At 43.9% G+C, this 19,657-nt stretch overlaps 1 protein-coding gene across 20 annotated transcripts in view; it reads right to left on the bottom strand.

The window, feature by feature from the left end:
- LOC108151647 (phosphatase and actin regulator 4) overlaps positions 1 to 19,657 on the bottom strand; it is a 108,744-nt gene that overhangs the window by 11,240 nt on the left and 77,847 nt on the right. The window contains exon 7 of one of the 20 annotated variants that reach the window (XM_033387896.1): positions 17,242 to 17,423. The exons of the other annotated variants lie outside the window; for them this stretch is intronic. Within the exon in view, the coding sequence (XP_033243787.1) occupies positions 17,317 to 17,423 (107 nt within the window). The 3' untranslated portion in view covers positions 17,242 to 17,316. Of the gene's footprint in view, positions 1 to 17,241; positions 17,424 to 19,657 lie in introns of those variants that run through there. 20 annotated transcript variants of the gene reach the window in all.

The following is a 19,657-nucleotide window of genomic DNA, read 5'->3' as shown; positions in this document are numbered from 1 at the left end:
TTTCTCACAGCATCGTGACATCTCTCTCAGGTATAAACCCCATCGAATCGCGTGTGGGCGACACAGTGTGACGTCAGATGGGATTTCAATTTTCATGTTAAACGTAATGCAGAGATTTATTTATAATTCAGGATGCCCCAAAGTCAAATGACGGCTGGCAGGACCCCCCTGCTCCCCTTCTCCGCCACCCGAAAACAAACAAAACAACAGAAAAGCGACAGCACAAATTCGTTAAGAAGCCGCAAACTAATTGTGCGGCCAACTCACACCCACACAGAGGGGGAGAGGGATTGGGATTGGGGTGGAGGGAGAGTCGCTTATGAAATATCAAATCAAAGGAGGAAAAACGCGTGGGAGATGGGCCTGAGAGTCCTGGCGATGTGTGGATATATCTGATAAATAAGCAATGAGCATTGTGTGCAGATGTTGAGCGATGCAGAGGGGGGCAGCGGCATGGGGCAGGGGCAGCTGTGTGGCAGATATCCCAGCGGCAGTGGCAGTGGCAGTGGCGGGAAAAGGGAGTGCCAGTGCCAGTGCCAGCCCTGGGACCTGCCTGAGAGAAAAGCCAACACATTTTCATAGCTCATTTTTAGTTTCAGTTTCAGTTTTTGCATTGAAAAGGACATTTGGGGAATACTTGTGTATTGCACTTGCCCTGGGGCACACACGCACACTGTTGCAGTGTTGCAGAAAGCAGCGCCAGACATTGACATGGCCCTGGGAGACCTCCTGCCTGCACTGACGTCACAGCGATGCATATTACATTACTCATACGCCCCGTGTATGTGTGGGCGGGCAACACGTGCACTTGACTCCACGGCACACCCACACAGGCACAGGCACAGTCACACGATGAAATACAAGCAACGTGCAACTGCATCTTGGCCTCCAAATTACAAATTACAAAACTGCATCACGTATACGCCCCCCCTGCCATTGCACTGTGCAAGATATTACCCCAATTGCCCAACGACTCGACTGCTCCGCTCCGCTCCTGCTGCTGCTGCTGCTGCCCCTTGCAGCGTAGACATTAAATCAACACTCTGTCACAATTCATTAATTTTAATTAATGCCCGCCCCGCGCCCCCCCACACACAAACACACACGAGAAAATCGCATTCACAGGCCACAACCCGCTGCCACAACCAACGCGGAGCACCGACACCGCCGACACATGGGTCTGGCTCTGGCTCTGGCTCTCCCGTTGATTCAAATGTAATTGAATTTATAGCATACAGAAAAAAGAGAAGAGAAAGCCAATTGCCGTCGTCTGGCATATCAATTCGATTATAACGACGGCTACATGCGACATGTGGCATGCTGTGCAAAAAGGTAGGTGCACGAGGCACACACGAGTCAAAGGGGAAGGGTAAGGGGCAGGAGGCAAAGAAAACCCTTCCATCGAGTGGCCCTTCGCCCTGTCTGCCTGTCTGCCAAACTCTTCTTCAGTCGCGTCTCTCGATTCATCAATTTTCCGCCCCATTTTACCATTTCACAGTTTTTTCTTTTTCTTTTTTTTACTCTTTTTGAATGTTTGCCAAAGCGAAGCGAAACGTTTTGCTGCTTCAAAGTTTTCCACATGAACAAATACGAGACTTGTAAGCCTCTCCCTCTCGCTCTCTCTCTCTCTCGAAAAAAGGATGGTTTATTGAATGTGCAACAATTTTTATTGAATGTAAAGGTCGATGGATGGATATGTGTGTTTTCTCTGTTCTTCAACGCCAGAGAAAGGGGCAAAAACTGAATATTTAACCCTCGAAAAGATGGGAATTTCTTCATGAAAGAGCCGCGAAAGTCCTCGAGCGGGAAACATCTTTCTTCAATTAAAGGCAGGAGAATCTACACCCAAGGAAAGCCTTCGACGCACAGACAACTGACGGCCTCCTGTGGCCGTCGTTTTGATGGTTTTCTGGCTTTCCGCACAATTGATAATGTTGCCACCTTTGGGCAAAAGTTTCCGTTTTACCCACTCGGTTTTTGTGGATGGGATTCCATTAGGATACATCCCACAGCCACTCGTAAATTCCGCCTTCAGGCCCACTTAGCAGACATTGCCGTGGCATTTTCCCCCGCGGATAAGACAGATATTTCCTCCGCGAGAAAAAAAGAAAAGCGTTTTGCAAACTTTGACCTTATCGGTTTGTTCTCTTTCTCTCTCGCTGTGTCCCCACCTCACGCCGCCGCCCCTCGCGGCGCTTTCAGCGACACATTGGCCCACAATTTAGGGTGCGGTGGGGGGAGGGAGGGCCCTCTTGGCCGCGATTGAAATGCGTTTGGCATTTAACAGTTTAATGCAAAAATAAACACATCAAACAGCAACAAAGAGAAGGAGACGCCTCCGTCGGGGGCACTGCAAATACCTTCTTTTCGTACAATTAAAACTTTTTACGGGGCAGCAGCAAAGCAAACAGAAAACAATGCGGCAGCGGCAGCAGCAGCGGGGCCTTAAAATTAAAAGGCGATTAAAAATAAATTAAGTTTACTCGAACCAGAGCACCCACCCGTCCACCCACCCACCTGCACTCCACTCCTCTCCATCCACCTGTCGGCTTTTGTTATAAACCAAATGGCAAACCCACACACACACACACCAGCGACAGGGCTGGCGCAGGGGCAGCTGCATGGACGAAGGGGTAGTGGCATGTTCTTCCTCTTCTCAGATGTAAAGAAAAGTTTAAATATTGTTTGAGGAATTGCTCATGAAACATTTATGCAAAGGTGAAGGTCGTTCGCCACCCAATCGCCCTGCTCCGCCCCGCCCCGTCCCGCACCGCTGCCGCCTCCCTACCGTAAAATTTCCTTCATGATGCCATTAGTCAAGAGATTTGTCATCGCGTCTTAGAGAACTGCGGAATGCGGTAACCCAATGAAATATTTAGTGGCGAAAAAGGAGGGCTAGAGAGAGGGGTTGGGGGGAAATCAAATGCAAAGAGACAGGGGCAGAGGCAGGGCCAGAGACTGATGATTGATGGCCATTCAGTCGGCGTGTGTGGGCGTCTAAAGGTCTAAAGATATCTATAAAGCAAATGCAGATCGTTTTCCATATACAACAATCCTATATACAGTATGCATAATCTCATCGATCATCTATAAATGTATTCCATTTCCAATCCTCCCATCGTTTTTCTGGGTTCCCTCTGCAAAATGTATCGTCATGTCCTTCCCGATTGTATCTATCAGATTATCCCACTTCTGTGCTTTCGATTATCATCTTGTCCGATCCAGAGATGGGTTCTAAAAATTCCATCTACAAGTTTACCATCTCTGTGGGTAGTATCTATGGGTTCCACCTGGGTGTAAACTATTTTTCCATCTCCAATCATTCTATAATTTCTTTGTACCCCATCGAACGCTTCACAAATGTTTCTTGAAAATCAATTTGTTTTTCGATGAAAATGTATGTAAACCGAAATAGAATCCACAGCTAAACGCATTCCTAAACATTTGCTAGATTTTCGATGGCTTTTCTCTTTGGTACTTTCTTCTGCCTCTCTTTTGACAAGTCGCCTGTCAAAGTTTCCACAAATAATGATGCTGATGATCGTTAAGAATTCCGACTTAATGACAGTTGACGCTGCGCTTGCACTCGCATCTGTGGCACCTTTGAAGAAGGAATCTATAGACCCACCCCCCCACCCCCCAAGAGATGTACGATGTCTCGTACCCAAAAATATGTATTTTTCAATCTACTCGATACATATTTTCTTGATATAACGCCACAGATTTATGGGGGGAGACAGCAGACAGCCGAGGAGGCAACGACGGCAGAAAGCAACAATTTTTAGCTTTTACTTTACTTAATTTGATAGATGAAATCAGCGCCTGGCAATGCGGCTGAAAGAAAGAGACCCAAAGCACAGAGAAAGAGGCAGCAAGAGAGGGGGAAAGGGGTGGGGTGGTGGCGGTGGCGGTGGCGGAGAAGTGGATAAATAAATGTGTGTATTAAAATGAAAACAAATGAGCATCGAAGAGAGGCATTAAATTAATTCATTTAAAAGGTCAGACATTGGGATGAAAGGTGCGTAAATCTCTAGCCGCCTTCTCTCTGCCCCCCCCCCCCTTTCCCGCCTCTCTGGCTCTCTCTCTCTCTCTGTCTTGGTGCTTCCTTTTACTGATTTATGGGTATGGCCCCTCTGTAGAAATTGTTGCATATCGTAAAAAATGAGGCGGGTCTGCAGAAAAAAAAAAGAAAGCATAAATAACATTTAATTTTTCTTGAACTCGGAAACGACCCCAAAGAGAGAGTGAGAGGGGGAGGGGGCGAGGGAGAGGGGTGGTGTGGTGTGGAAGGTAGAGAAAGACTTGGCCCAAAAGCTGATGAAAAACCGTTTCGACAGTTCGCCCGCAGGCGAAAAAAATTGGTCCGAAACGAACAAAAATAATGCCATAAAAATGAAATTTCAACAAACAACTGAATGACTGACAGACAGAGCAGGCAATAGAGAGTGCGAGAGAGAGAGAGAGAAAACCCGAGAGTGTGCGAACAAAAAAAGTTCTGACAAAAGTTGGGAAACTGTAAATGCGGGCGATAGGCAGAGAGAGAGAGAGAAAGAGAAAGAGAAAGAGAGAGAGGTCCATCCATTGGTCGTGTGGCAACTTGAACTGCGGTTTTTCCCGAACATAATCAAAGACCTACAACAAGTGTGGGGCACGGGGCACGAGGCAGCGGCTGTTGAAACTTTACGAGCCGCACACTCGACACACCCACACAGTCGTGTGGCACACACGCGCCATTGCGGTGTAAATTTTATAGATGCGCCCTGAAAAGTAGGCAACACAAAATGCCACAAAACGAAAAGAGTGTGTGTGTGTGTTTGTATGTTTGGTAGAAGGGGGAAGAGAGTAAAAGAAAGAGGCCTAACTGAGGGGGCGAGCGGTGACTGAAAGGCAGAGAAAACATGGCATTCCAATTAGAGCTGGAGAAATGCTCCTCTCTCTCTCCCTCTTTCTCTGCCATACGGTCATACCATGTATGTACCATATCCTAAGTGGTTCGTTTCGTTTCCGCTCCTTCCATCAATTCGGAAACGAAAAATCTAACCATGAGCTTCAAATTTTAATTGGAAATGTTGATGGCAGCCAGAAATGTCCATCAAACAGAATTATGGTGGAAATTCTTCAGACAAACACTTGGAGAATTTTCACTGGAAACTCTATTTCGAAGAAGGTCAATAGAAAGTATGTATATTTCCTTAAGGAGTGGAAAAGAAAAGAGGACTAAAAACAGTCCACAAAATGTGGGAAATTCATTGCAAGAGTCTGATATATCGTACATTCTCCTAAGAAAACCTAAAAACGAGTGCCTTAAATAATGAAAGTAATAATAAATACAATAAAAACCCAAAATATAAGCTAGTTTTCCTATTGAGAGCCCAAGAAATTCTTCGATTTGATCTAGTTCAAAAAAGAGACATGAAAATTCCTTAAACCAGTCCGATATATCGTACATTCTATCGTATATTCTCCCAAGAAACCTACAAACGAGTGCCTTAAAGAATGAACATAAATAAACCCAAAATAAAACCTAGTTTTCCCTGCAAGAGCCCAAGCAACTCTCCGAGACCCATGAAAAGGGTTGTAATTTCCCCTAAATGAACGACTAATCAATCGCCCCTGATCAATGCCCATATAATACCCATAAGAATAAACTCAATTTACTCAACGGCCTAGAGCTGATGCGATGTGAACTGTGATCCATTGCCGAGTGACAAACTCTAAATATCTCAAATTTATCATCGCCCCAAGAGGTTGTCCCACAAATCACATAGATTACGCTTTCATCTCCTCACAAAACACCTTTCCCGGCAGGGGGCAGCAGCAGCAACAGCAGGGGGCAGATACATTCCACTCAAGAACACAGATAATACTTCTCGACAGGAAAATTCTTCTTAACAAGGCCACAAAAAAAAAAGAAACAGAAAAGTAATATAGAAAGAAAAACCCTTGGAAAAGGAAGCTCATCAAAAAATTGGATTTGCTGTCGGGGCAACAATTTGCTGTTGCTGTTGCTGCTGCTGCTGCTTATGTTGCATGCCTCTTTTAGCCGATTTTCGGCACATCCATTGGTCTCGATCTCGGGTTTAAATTTAATGAAAGGCTCGGCTCTCGTTCTAACCTGCCGCTAAGCCCCGAACAGCAGGCGGGGGGAGGGAGGGGAGGCCAAAGGTGAAAGTAAAACGAGAGGCAGGCACATTAACGAGCTGGCAAAAGCCGCCTAAAGGCTTAAATGCCTTCGTCCTAGGCAGCATCCTTTTCCTTTTTACCCTTGGACTAGGCCTGCGCCTCGAGGGCCAGTACGACTAGGTGGTTGTGGCACGTGCTACACGGTTTGTGGGTGGGCGGGGAGGAGGGGGGTTGGGTGCCGACAGTAAACGTCACTTTAGCGCTGCCACTGCCACTGGCACTCGTCGACAAAACGAGTTTCTGGCTGATGTGTGTGTCTGTGTGTGTGTGTGCGTGTGTGCCCCGAGCCACATTTTCGGGGGCACGCACGAAGGCGATAGGCAAACAGCCCAAGTGCTTTTCACACCCAATTGCTGGAAAAACAACGGGGCAGCAGCAGCAGATGAGGCGGCATCAGTAGATGAGGCAGCAACAGCAGATGAGGCGGCATCACTAACAGCAGCTGAGGTGGCGCCTCCACTAAGCTAAATGCTTTCTCCAAGGCACGCAATTTTTGACAGTCCGCCAGGAATGAAAGTTACGACTAAAAGATACCCTTTTTCCATGGGAATTTCCCTTCAGAAACTGCTTTTGGGAGGGGCATTCCCCTCCTTATTCTGCCTGGAATCTGTCATTTATTGATGGGATACTTCGTTTTCTCTGGCTGCAGAATATATCTCCAAAATCTGACAGAACCAAAGCGGAGATCTACAGATCTTTAAAGGGTGCCCTTTGCTGCTGAATCCCCAAAACTGGGAATATATTTCTTCTGTTTGGGACATACCCTTCCGCGAATAGAATATATCCTTGGGTGCTAGAGAAAAAGCACACAACAATGTCTCTGTTTTGGCCTGGAATCTTCCTTCCGCCACATCTCTCGACTCCTCTCTCTCCACTCCTCCCCTATCCCTCTAACCCTCGTCCTTCTCTGTGTGTGCATGTGTGTGTGTGTTTGTGTTTCGTACGTGCTTTGAGCTATTTTTTGTTATGTTTAACGCATACTCCGAATTATGATTACATTCCTCTGCCATCCACCGCTCCTCCTCCTTAAACGGCGAACGACGGCGAAAACACGTATACGTAACAAAATACTGTCACGGGTGGGTGGGGGTGTTGGAGTGAGAGCAGACAAATTGCTTTGGCTTTGACAATAGCAGAAAATCCACCTTTCTGTGGGTTCTACTGGGAAATACTCGCATCTGTACAGTATTTTCTCTAGTTTTACTTGGAATTGGTATTGTTTCGCCCTTAGGGGCGTAGCCTTCTGCCCAATCAATAGAGCTGAAGGTCACACTCGATTCTACGAGGATGTATGATGTTTGCCTGAATAATAAATATGATGAGCCTCGCCTTGGCTCTCCCTCTCTCATCTCATACGCTGGCTTCTGGCTTGCACACATTAATCATACGCCATGTGTTGCTCCTGTCGCAGCAGCAGCAACAGCAACAGCAGCAGCAATTAGTTTTCCTCCATTTGGGCGCTTGAATTATGCAGCAGCCATCTTTGGCTATATATCTGCTCTATATAGAGTATATGTGCCGCATCTTGGGTAGGCAGTAAATTGCTTTAATTGACAGCGGAAGTGGGTCCCAGATAAAACACATTCGAAGGCAAAGTGTGCTAGCGACAGGCACTCTCGCTCTCCCTCTCTCTGTGAAGGTCTCTTTTTGGCCATAAATTAGCCATCATTTTGGCCAAAACAGCGGAAGACGGCAAGGTCAATCTCAAGATGATGATGATGATGCCTTCGGTACTACAGATGCTGCCCCACTGATGATGATTTGTTGTTTTTGTTTCGACAAAAAGTGGCAAAAGAATCTGTTGACAACAAGGAACGTTCGTTTCGCTAAAAATGACATAATTAAAATGAAATAATTTACTGCTTTCTCTACTTTCTCTCTGCCTCTATGCTGTCGCTGGCCGCCTGCCGCCTGCCGCCGTTGCGTAGAAAAGTTTATGAAAGAAGAGTGAAAGTAATAAACATAAATTAAAGCTCAAGTAGCGCCAAGGATTTCTTGATTCTCTAGGGATTCTCTTTTGAGAGGCTACCCATGATTGATGGAGGCGACGCCCTCGCCCTCGCCCTCGCCCTCGCCCTCGCCCTCTGCCCTCTGCCCCCTCCTCTACTCTTTGCTCTTTCTCGTAGAATTCAACGCGTATTTCTGTCTTTGTCTGTTGTTCTGTTGGAATTGTCATCACAGATGATGCCTTGGCAAAATTAATGAAGCCTCCTGCGAATGATGATTGATTGTTCTCATACTCGTGTGAGACAATTGTTGATTGAACATCTCCCACACGCGCTCTCCCTCTCTCTTACTCTCTCTCCTCGATTACGGTTATAATTTTCCATCTCTGAGGTTTGGAAAATATATAGAAAAACATGTACTTTGTTTCCTATGTGATTATGCGGGAATATCTCATATTTTATGACTCCAAGATCATTTTGGAGAATTATTTCCCTTCTTTGGGTGTTGGAAAATATTTGAATACCGTATTCAAAAGATTAAAGTCGTTTGATTTCTTCAGATACCATTAAATATCCCAAAAAAGCAACAATTTCCCATTTCTTGGCAACAGAAACTGCTTTACACGTCCTTCTTTTAGTACTAAAAAATATCAGAAAAACTTGTTTTCTTAGGCGCCGAAATTCTCATTTTTTAGTACCAGAAAATATCCAAAAAATTTGCTTTATTAGGCGACAAATATCTCATCTTTTAATACCAGAAAATATTAAAAAAAAAAACTTTTTTTATTAGGCGCCAAATTTTCCTTCTTTTAATACCCGAAAATATCCCAAAAACTCATTCCACTAGGTGCCAAATTTCCCTTGTTTTAGTTCCAGAAAATATGCCAAAAACTCATTCCACTAGGTGCCAAATTTCCCTTTTTTTAATACCCGAAAATATCCCAAAAACTGCCTCGATTCGAAGCACAATATCCGAAAGACTGCTCTACTTGGAAGAATTATTTTGCCATCTTGGAGTATTAAAAAAATATATCTTAAAAAAAACTTAGGAATTTGATAAGAAAAATACCGCACAAAAAAATCGCAAAGAACTGCTTTGATTGGCACAACAATTTCCCATCTCTTGAGACAAGAGAAAACAACTGAAAACTGAGAGAAAAAAAAACCATTCCAAAGGATTGACGTTGTTTCCTGCTGGTGGTTTTTTTCTTCTTCATTGTTTTTTTTTTTTATAGCATTTATATTATTGCCGCCTTGATTTATATATTTTGATGTTTTCTGTTGGGGGGGCTCTAACATACTCGCACAGATAGATAGATAGATAGATAGATATTTATTTAAAGTCGTTAAAAAGAAAGCAAATACCAAATACAAGGCACAAAATACAAAATATTTGTTTGCAAGGAATTTAAGCCAAAGAAAATGAAATAAAACATATGAATTATGTTCGCACATTAAAGAGACAACCGACCGAAAGACGAAAATACACGAAAATATACGGGAAAAATTGTACCCTATAGCCAGAGCTATGGCGTCAACGAATTTTCAACGATGCGGCGCTGAATCATAGAAAGCCGAAAAATAAATCTATAAATTCCCGCTCAATGTGTCACACAATTATAATATTCATTAGGGCGAGAGCAATGGGTTATAAATAAATAATCAAGAGCGGGCATCCAAAAATAGAAATGCCCCCACAATCCACAAGAGAGAGAGAGGCAGAGAGGCAGCGAGAGAGACGTGGGATCAAGGGGAGCAGATCATCAGTTCATTAACATGTAAAGAGATTGCAACAAATTGCCAGCTAAATGTTGTGCCGCCTTGCCGCAAGGTGAAGTTCATTAAAATTCCGCGTCACTCAAAAACTTTTCGAGAAAAAAAAAAAAAGATACACAAATTATGGACGCCAAAACGATTGGGTGAAGGTCATGGGGGAATAGTTTGCTTTGCTTTGTTTTTGTTGTTTTTTTTCTGTCGTTTGTTTCGCTTTTCTCGGCAGTTTTTCCATTTCCATTTTCATCATCATTATCGTTAGCATGTGGCTCGGACACAACGGCTGGCTGGAGCTGTGCCCCTGCCTCCGCTGTGCCTTCTTCTGTTTGTTTTTCTTGGCCCCCAAAACGATGGATGATGGGGGCGTCATCTCTTGATGACGTTGTTTCCCTCCCCAACCCCACCCAACCCATTCCCACCTCTTCTCTCATCTGTTCTCTGTGTGTGTTTTCTCGCTCCCGTTTATTTTCATAGGCTGACGCTGCAGAATGTGCGGAAATGCGTTCTTTAGACATCATTTGGGGGTATAATCTTTTCCCTTTTTTTTTCTCGTTTCGTTTTGTTTTGGAGAAGCGGTAAGTAAATTTCATTGGCAAATAAATGCGGCAAATTAATTTGATTTGATTGAAATTGGGCAACAAGATGGATGGCAAATGGACTGGAAGGCACCTTTGGAAGGGGCTGGAGAGAAGGAGTAGGAACAGGGCCCACAAGGAGGCTCCTGCCTGGAAAAAAACCCCTGGAAGAGCCTGGAAAAGTACTAGTTTCAAAGGCACTTGACTTAAAAAAAGGGTACCCTAAAAACATGTAAAAAACCCCCTTTAATCGCTCCAACATCACCGAAAACGCACCTGTGTTTTGTGGCTTGTGGCTTAATTAATCCCAAGAATCACTTTCGTTCTCATAAAACCCCAATAATCCTCTCCAAAACTGACTTTTTATTAACTCGAATAATCTCCCCCGAAAGCCAACAACAAATCCCCAAAAATCTTCCCCTAAACGGGGTAGGGGGCTGCCATGAAACACCCACTAATTCGATTGTTCCTGATCACGCACAACATAATCCGATGTCCTAATGAGTGCTCTCCGTGCGTGTGTGTGTGTGTGTGTGTGTGTGTGTGTGAAGGGCCTATTCCCTCATCAAAGTGGATTACAGTGATATGATGGGAGGGGGTCTAGGGTTGGTTGGGGGGGCATAAAAGTGTAATTAAGACACACAAATCAATCCATCAAATGGGGGGCCAATGCAATCTGAATAACTTAATTCTGAAGGCTAATTTCTTAGTGGCGCAAACAGGAAGGCTTTTGGATTCATTTCCCCGACAAAAAAGGTGGAGCCACCTTTCACCCCTTAACGATGGAGCCACCTTCTACCCCCTTAACGATGGAGCCACCTTCTACCCACTTAACGATGGAGCCACCTTCTCCCCCCTTAACGATGGAACCACCTTCTCCCCTCTAGAGAGTGGAGCGACCTGTTTCCTCCCCCTAGAGAGTGGAGCTTTCCTCCTTAAAGAGTCTGGCCTTTCTTTTTGTTTTCCTGAAAGATTGTACAAGTTTCTCTGCTTTTCCCCAATTGAATTCCAAGAGTTTTCTTGTGCCGTGTGGAGCATCTTTGATGAGAACTTAATTACATGATAACCTGAAGGACATACAGGACACGGCCATGCAGTGAGAGAGGGAGGGAGGGACGGAGAGAGGTCTTTGTAATTAGGGGCTATATGCCACATCTACTCCGATAAAAGATAGAACCCTGCTGACAGATGCAGGCGCCATGTATGGCGAGTAAATTACCATAAATCAAAAGGGAAATAAAACTAAAAAGGACATCAGAGACAAGGCCACAGATACAGCTACAGATACAGCCGCAGGCACATAACTTTTGTGGTCAAAAGTCAACGTCTGACAGTCATTAGTCATATCAAAAAAAAAACAAGGCTATATATGTGTGTGTGTGTGTCCCTGTTTGCTCCTTTTGGGATGATGTGGGTCAAAAGATAATGATGACAGGAGCAAGAACCACCATCAGTGGCAGAGTGGCAGTAAAAAGCTTGCGTCCTTCGTCCCTCTTTGGTGGGGTGACCAAGATCAAGGACGAATCGACAAACCGCAGGAAAATGAAAGCCTAGCGACTGCATTTTATTGCGCCCCAAAACGAACGGCCTTGACTTTAGGCCAGTGAAAATTATGCAACAAAAGCGTCAGAGCCGCAGAACCACAGCGAAACCTTCGAGCCGGCGAAAAGCGGAAAAACCAGAAACACACAAAAAAGATAAACGAAATCTGTAAAAGGTTTTTCCGGCTCTTCTGCCGTCGCTTTTACTGTCTGTTTAATTTCGCCTGGCATTTTATCTAAAGGCAGGCCTATCCTTTAGAGGGGGGCGGGGGCTGGGGGGAAGCTGTGGGAAAATCTGTGTGGAAAAGGGTTAATTAAAGTTGAGCCGCGCCCACGTTGCAAAGGTGCAGGAGGAGACACACGAAGGAGGCAATAAATTGTATGGTCTCTCCACCATCCCTCCCCTCCATCCCACCATCCCCTCCCTCCCTTCTGGCAGGCTCCTGCCTGTCTCTTTCTCTGCCTTTACCTTTTGCTTTTCTTTTCATGGCTTTCTCCCCGCCACCCCCCCTCCTTTCTTTTTGTCAAGTGAATCGGAAAATCCTGTGTAACTAGTTTTCTTCAACATTTTCGCAGGCAAATATTTTTGTGCTATTTTTCATAATATTTTTTCCCCATAAGCTGCTTACAGCTGTCCCTTTTTCTCGATCACTTTGATTGGAGAGGGCCAGGGGGAGTGCTAGAAAGAAGGAAGCGACCACCAGTGGAGTCGACTCAAAAGGAAGTCCCCATTGAGTAGCAGGAAATTACAATTTTAACCCAAACCGAGTTGAAATTACAGAGTGCCAGAGAGAAGAGAGGCAGAGGGAGATGCAGATAAAGAGGGACGAGGCCAAGAGGGAGAGAGAAAGTTACTTTCCTGTAGTGCCAAGTCATCCAGTGGAAACGAGTGGCAAGAAGTGGCAAGGAGTGGCAAGGAGTGGAGTAAAGGAAATTCTTCTACAAGGAAGTCCTTAATTTGTTTGCCATTCCTCCCCCTCCCCCCACACGCGCTCCCCCTTTTGACCCCTAATTTTCCCTCTGTCTCTCTCCACGTTTTTCTCTTGGCAATTTTCATTTGAATTTTTAATTTCCAGCAGCAGTTCTTGCCACCCATACCCCCTGCTGTGCCACATTCTGTGACACTTTGGGCATTAGTTTGACACACGACGTATCCCCGTGATGCGGGGAGGGATGAAGGGGGGGATAGGATCCTGCCACATTATGCCAGGCGGCGGTATACGTTTTTCTGGCATCTATTTAAGTGAGTGCAAACTTTGGGGCGCCCCCACCCACACATTATGTAACCCACACAGACACAGACCCCCCCCCTGCCGACAGGGCCCCCGAAAATTGTACAAATTTCCAGCGGAGAGAGGCCCTAAAGGGGGGGGTGGGAGGATAAAAAGCCAAAATAGGAGACTGGGCTACAAGGAAGATAGATAGATAGATAGAGCCTGAAAGGTAGACACTGTGCCACCAGCAGGGCCCAAAAGGGAGACACACAGAGATTCGCAGGACGAGAGGGGTGGGGCAGAGGAGACACCGTCATAGCCACGCCACGCTTCATGAATTTTTTCTCTCCCTCAATTTTTCACTGAATTTTTGCCAAGCTTCTGCTAAAAATTTTATGCAAACCTAAAAAAAAAATAAAAGACTGCAGGAAAAAAAAAATTTCAACCTAAAAAACGATGAATAGAATTTTCCAGTGGCATGTGCAACGCAGGCAACCGGCAAGGCTTCCACATTCAACAACAATAGGATATCATTTCGTTTTTTTTTATTATTATATTATATATTTTGTTGGAGTTGTAGTGGGTCGTTGCTTTTGTTTTCCATTTTCCATTTGAAATTTTCCATTTTCTATTTTCTGGTGGCAAGTGCAAACAGTTTTTCGGTGTCTGCGTCCTGCGGTGTCTGTGCCTAATGGTCGGGAGTCGAGTCGAGAGTTGATTTTAATTTAAAGATTAGCATTGAATTATTTAACGAGCCCCCGAAACAAAGTGGCAGGCAGGCAGGCAGCAGGCAGGCAGAAATTTGAATTATGTGCCATAGAAAATTATGCAGGGCCACTGGCTGTGGCAGGAATGGAAATAGGGCTTCGTGGCTATGGCTCTGGGGCGGCATTGATAAATGAGAATGGAATTAGTGGGACATGGCAGCCGCGAGGGGGCAAGGGGATTCGTTTCGTTGATTGTTTGCACACTTGTTGCAGCCTTGAACTTTGGGCCCGAGACGAGCGAGGACTGGCCGGGGAGAAAGGTGTTGAAGGCAGAGGAAAGGTTAAAGTGGAAGATAAACAGCTGAAGATGAAAGCTCAAGAAGTTTTCGGCAAAAGTTGAGAAGGAGGATAGGCAGTAGAGGCAGTAGGAGAGGTCGCAGGGGAAGCAGCTTAAGCTGAAGCCGTTTAAGCAGTGCACCAGCAGTTGGACAAAGCAGTTGGACAAAGCAGTTTATGAAGCAGTACAAGTGGCACTAGACAAAGTAGTTTTTTATTTATTTATTTAAACAATTCAGAGACGAAGTCATGGAAGTGATCTCCAAAGGAACTTTACTAAGAGATGTTTTAGGGGGGTTTTCTCCACAGAAAAACCGTTTAGAGTGTTTACCACTCACTCCCCCCTGTTTGTGGTCTCCTCCTCCCCCCAGTTGAGAGTTGAGAGCTCTCCCCAATCGCAGTTTCTCGCTGCAATACCCGAAAGTCACAATTAAAACCGCAACAGCAGGCACACACACACACACACACACACACACACATGGGGACACACACAATACAAACACAGCAAATCCACACACAAAAACCAGAGCGCGACAATTGTGCCTTGTGTTGACTGAAAGGCAGGAAAATGGTTGAAAGGGGGCGGGTTGTGGGTGGTGAAGCATTGAAGAAGAGATAAAGAGAGGGAGGGAGGCTAGTGCTGGCATCCTGTTGTCCTTCAACAGAGCTGACCTTGCACTTGCCACTTGCTGCTGCTGGCTCTGTCTCTGGCTCTGCCACAACTGCCTGCTGCCTCAGTCTTCCTGTTACACTGCCACACGCGCCGGATGTTGATACCCATGGTTGTATTTCACTCTCTCGCACTTCCTCTCCTCTATATATATATCTCTCTCTCTCTCTCTCTCTCTCTCTTTTTTTTTGCCACTCTTTTTCTGCTCTTTTTTGTCTCCTCTTTTTCTGTTCCTGCTTTTTTTTTTGCTTTTTTTTTGGTATGTGCAAGGACGCGGCAAGAGCTGATAAACAGACGCACACATGACTGCGCCCACGTGCCGCATTGGAAAGTGCGTTTCGACCCATCCTTCCGCCCCCGCCTACTCCTCCTGGTGGCAGGCTCTGGCGCCCCTGCCCCCTCGCATCCGCAGAGAAAACGATTCTTAATTACATATTTTCGTGGCATGCAGCAAACATTGTTTTGTATGCAATTTTTTGGTTCGTTATTTTTTGGGGTTACTTTTTACTTTTTTTACTGGCCAACTGCCAGCGCCACACGGAATTGTTATGTAAAACAGCATTCAAAACGACAACAACCGCAGCAACAACAACGAGAGGGGGGGGAGGGGAAGGCGGCCTGCCACAGACAGGAGAGACAGAGATAGAGAGGCAGAGATTTGGGGGGCAGGTGGAGGGGTTAGAGAACTGTCAAAAATGGCAATTTAAATGCTGCCCCAAATAAGTATGCAACGTTTTGGCTGCTTTTTGCAAATTGTGTCTGTGTGTGTGGGTGAAAGTAATTTCATTGAAATTGTTTTCGCAAATAGTTGCAGTTGCATTTGCAGCTACAGTGTGTTGCAAGCAGATATTCCACATGAAATACCTCGAGTGTCGGTATTCTACTATTTCCCCCCCCCCCATCTTCTGTTCTCCTCTGCCTTTCCATGCCCTATCCCTCCCCGTGAGGAAAATCATAAATAAAGGCTTTTCCGTTCTCCCCGAATTTTATTAGATTACTTTCACTTGACTTCCTTCCACTCTCTTTTGTCTCTCGTTTCTCGTTGTTTATTTTTACATTTTTCCACCATAGAACATCAAGAGATGATCAACAGGAGGGCCAGCACGAGGCGCAGTTGTTGGCGGGACAGAGGGATGGCTGGCTGGCTGGCTGGCTACAGTGAAGCCTCCTCCTTCTGGCCACACTTTGTCGTGACACAATAATTGATTACACTTTTGCCGCATTCTCGTTTTGAATTGATTGCCATAGGAGAGACACATTTTGATTGATTATAAAACAAAAATAGAAGAAAACGACTTTTTTTTGGGAAGGAAAAGATATTTTTAGAGAGAATAAAAAGGGAAAAAAGGGAAAGTAAAGGATTTAAAAAAAGCATTCAATATGTTTGAAGAACGTAAAGGTGAGCGTTAGTTTTGGAGAGTGTGAAAAATGTTTAAAAATATAAATCATAAAAAATACAATTTCTCAAAAAAAAAAAGTATGCAACAAAAAATATTAAAAAATTGCATTAAAAAAAATATATTAAAAAAAAATATTAAAAAATACATTTAAAAAATTATATTAAAAAAATATATTAAAAAAAATATATTTAAAAAAATATATTTAAAAAAATATATTTAAAAAAGTATATTAAAAAAATATATTTATTCAAGCAAAATATATTAAAAAAAACTGTATTTAAAAATATATATAAAAAAAAATAAAAAAAAATATATAAATACAAAAAATAGTTATACTCTGAGAAGAATGGGATGGTAAAAAAAAGAGTCCTCATATTTAATTTAAATATTCGTAAAAAAGAGAAATTCAATAGAAAATCACTTTGATTTTCAATTATATAAATTTAAAAAAAATATATAAATAAAAAAAATATATAAATAAAAGAAATATATAAATAAAAAAAAATATATAAATAAAAAAATAGTTATATTCTGAGAAAAATGGGATGGTAAAAAGAAGAGTCCTCATATTTAATTTAAATATTCGTTAAAAGGGGAAATTCAATAGAAAATCACTTTGATTTTCAATTAAATAAATAAAAAAAATTTATATAAAAAAAAAATAATTATACTCTGAGAAAAATGGGATGGTAAAAGGAAGAGTCCTCATATTTAATTTAAATATTCGTTAAAAAGGGAAATTCAATAGAAAATCACTTTGATTTTCAATTATTCCAATTATAAATGTATTGAAAGGCTTTTTTAGCAAAGTCCTCACTCAATCGATATATAAAACAATTAAAAATAAATATAATATATTCAATTTGTGGGAATTATATTTAATATGTAATGAAATATAGTAATGTCAATATTCACTCGAGGTGAAAATATATATTTCCTTTTCTGTGGAAATATCTCTACATTTGCATTCGTTAAATATATATAAATATTGAATCGCATATTCTTAGCTTGCTTTGTAGTCGAAATCCGTTGTTTCGCTTAAGTTGGACAGCAGTTTGGTTCTTAAATTGAAACTCACCTGAAAAGGGAACAAAAAGACGGCAAAATGTTAATAAAAGATGAAGTTAGGGACAACAAATTAATAAATGATTGAGGATCAAAACTTGAATGTAAGAAAACCACGAAATCCACTTGATTTCGCACTGCCACCCCAGTCCCCGGCCCCCGGCCCCCAACCGGAGGCTTATACTTATGTAATTAAATGTTAATCGAAACAATTTGTGTAATTAATGGAGACACCCCTCGCTGCCACACTCTCCCTCCCTCTCTCTCTCTCTCTTTCTGTAGGGAATACTTTGGTTATTTCTCATTAAAAGCTTGCCACATTTGCTGGCTCATTTAATCGACTTATGGATGCCACAGCCAAAGCCACAGCGCCGCCCAAAAACTGTTAACGTGGCAAGTTTTATATTAGCCTCTCTCTCTCTCCCCCTCTCCCTCTCTCTCTGTGTATCAGTGTCTCGCTCTGTGTGGCAAATCACAAAAAGTTTCAACAAGTCACGCATTCAATTAAAAAGCTACGGGCATGCCACACTCCTGCCACTCCTTTTGTTCCCTTCCACGATGATGACTCTGCCACTCTTTTTGGTGGGGGCGAATGTTGAATGTTTGCGGATTATAATGCCGCCTGCCCGCTCCAGGCTCCAGGCTCCACTTCAGCCAAGGCCTCTGGTGGAAAAGTTGGCTTACAATAAATACGACAAGTGGCATACACAAAAGTACAGTCCCGTCCCGCATAATGCATTTAATAATTAACAGAGGCAGCCACTGCCATATCCACTTCTTCGCTTCCTCCCCCCCTTTGGGGCAAATGGAAACTTCCCTGCCACATTAGCAATTGCCCTCGAGGCTGCAGGCAGCCTTTGGCAGCGATTCCTTTGGGCTCTCACTTTCCTCTCGAGTATGCACCGCACATGCCACATGCCACACACATTCCCTTAGACCTTAACCCACTGCAGGCCGGGGGGCCGGGGGCCGTATATGCAACAACTTTTCTTCGAAAGTTTACCCGCAACTTTCCAATTAATTGCCAATTAATTTTCAATCGAAAATTCAATGCAAAACTTCGTCGGTTTTAGTCGTTGACGTTTTGGGTCATTCTGCCCCGCAAGTTTTGTCCTTAATTGAACGAAGAAAAACCCCTTCTTTGCCGAGTTTTTCAATTTAAGAAAGTGCTGGCACTGCAGAGGCATTGAAATGCGGTGGAAAAGCTGCCTCAAGCATCAATCACTCCGAAACGAACATCTTGAAGTGCAATTTTAAAGGATTTTAATGCGCTCCTAAGGACTGCTAGCAAAACGAACTCAAGACCGAAACGGGCTGCAGTTTTCCCCCGAAAAGACCCTCAAATGCTGCAGTTTTCCCCTCCAGAGGCCCTCAAATGCTGCAGTTTCTCCCGAAGAGACTCTCAAATGCTGCATTTTCCCCCGAAGAGACCCTCAAATGCTGCAGTTTTCCCCCGAAAAAACCCTCAAATGCTGCAGTTTTCCCCCGAAGAGACCCTCAAATGCTGCAGTATCTCCCGAAGGCACTCTCAACTGCTGCAGGTTTCCCCTCCAGAGAGAAGAAACCCACAAGTGCTGCAGTTTCTCCCGAAGAGACCCTCAAATGCTGCAGTTTCTCCCGAATAGACCCTCAAATGCTGCAGTTTCTCCCGAATAGACCCTCAAATGCTGCAGTTTCTCCCGAATAGACCCTCAAATGCTGCAGTTTTCCCCCGAAGAGATTCAAATGCTGCAGTTTTCCCCTCCAGAGGCCCTTAAATGCTGCAGTTTTCCCCCGAAGAGACCCTCAAATGCTGCAGTTTCTCCCGAATAGACCCTCAAATGCTGCAGTTTTCCCCCGAAGAGATTCAAATGCTGCAGTTTTCCCCTCCAGAGGCCCTTAAATGCTGCAGTTTTCCCCCGAAGAGACCCTCAAATGCTGCAGTTTCTCCCGAATAGACCCTCAAATGCTGCAGTTTTCCCCCGAAGAGATTCAAATGCTGCAGTTTTCCCCTCCAGAGGCCCTTAAATGCTGCAGTTTTCCCCCGAAAAAACCCTCAAATGCTGCAGTTTTCCCCCGAAAAAACCCTCAAATGCTGCAGTTTTCCCCCGAAAAAACCCTCAAATGCTGCAGTTTTCCCCTTGAGAAAATCTAGACTTTATTATGCCTTTAAGCTGTACAAACGGATATGAAGCCTGTTGTCTGTTTCCGGGAATCAAAAACAGAATCAGAATCAGAGGAATTGGATTTCTGGTGCAACACTGAATG

Source organism: Drosophila miranda, chromosome XR (genome assembly GCF_003369915.1).
Source record: "Drosophila miranda strain MSH22 chromosome XR, D.miranda_PacBio2.1, whole genome shotgun sequence".
NCBI lineage: Eukaryota > Metazoa > Arthropoda > Insecta > Diptera > Drosophilidae > Drosophila > Drosophila miranda.
This window is presented reverse-complemented; position numbering and strand designations above follow the sequence as displayed.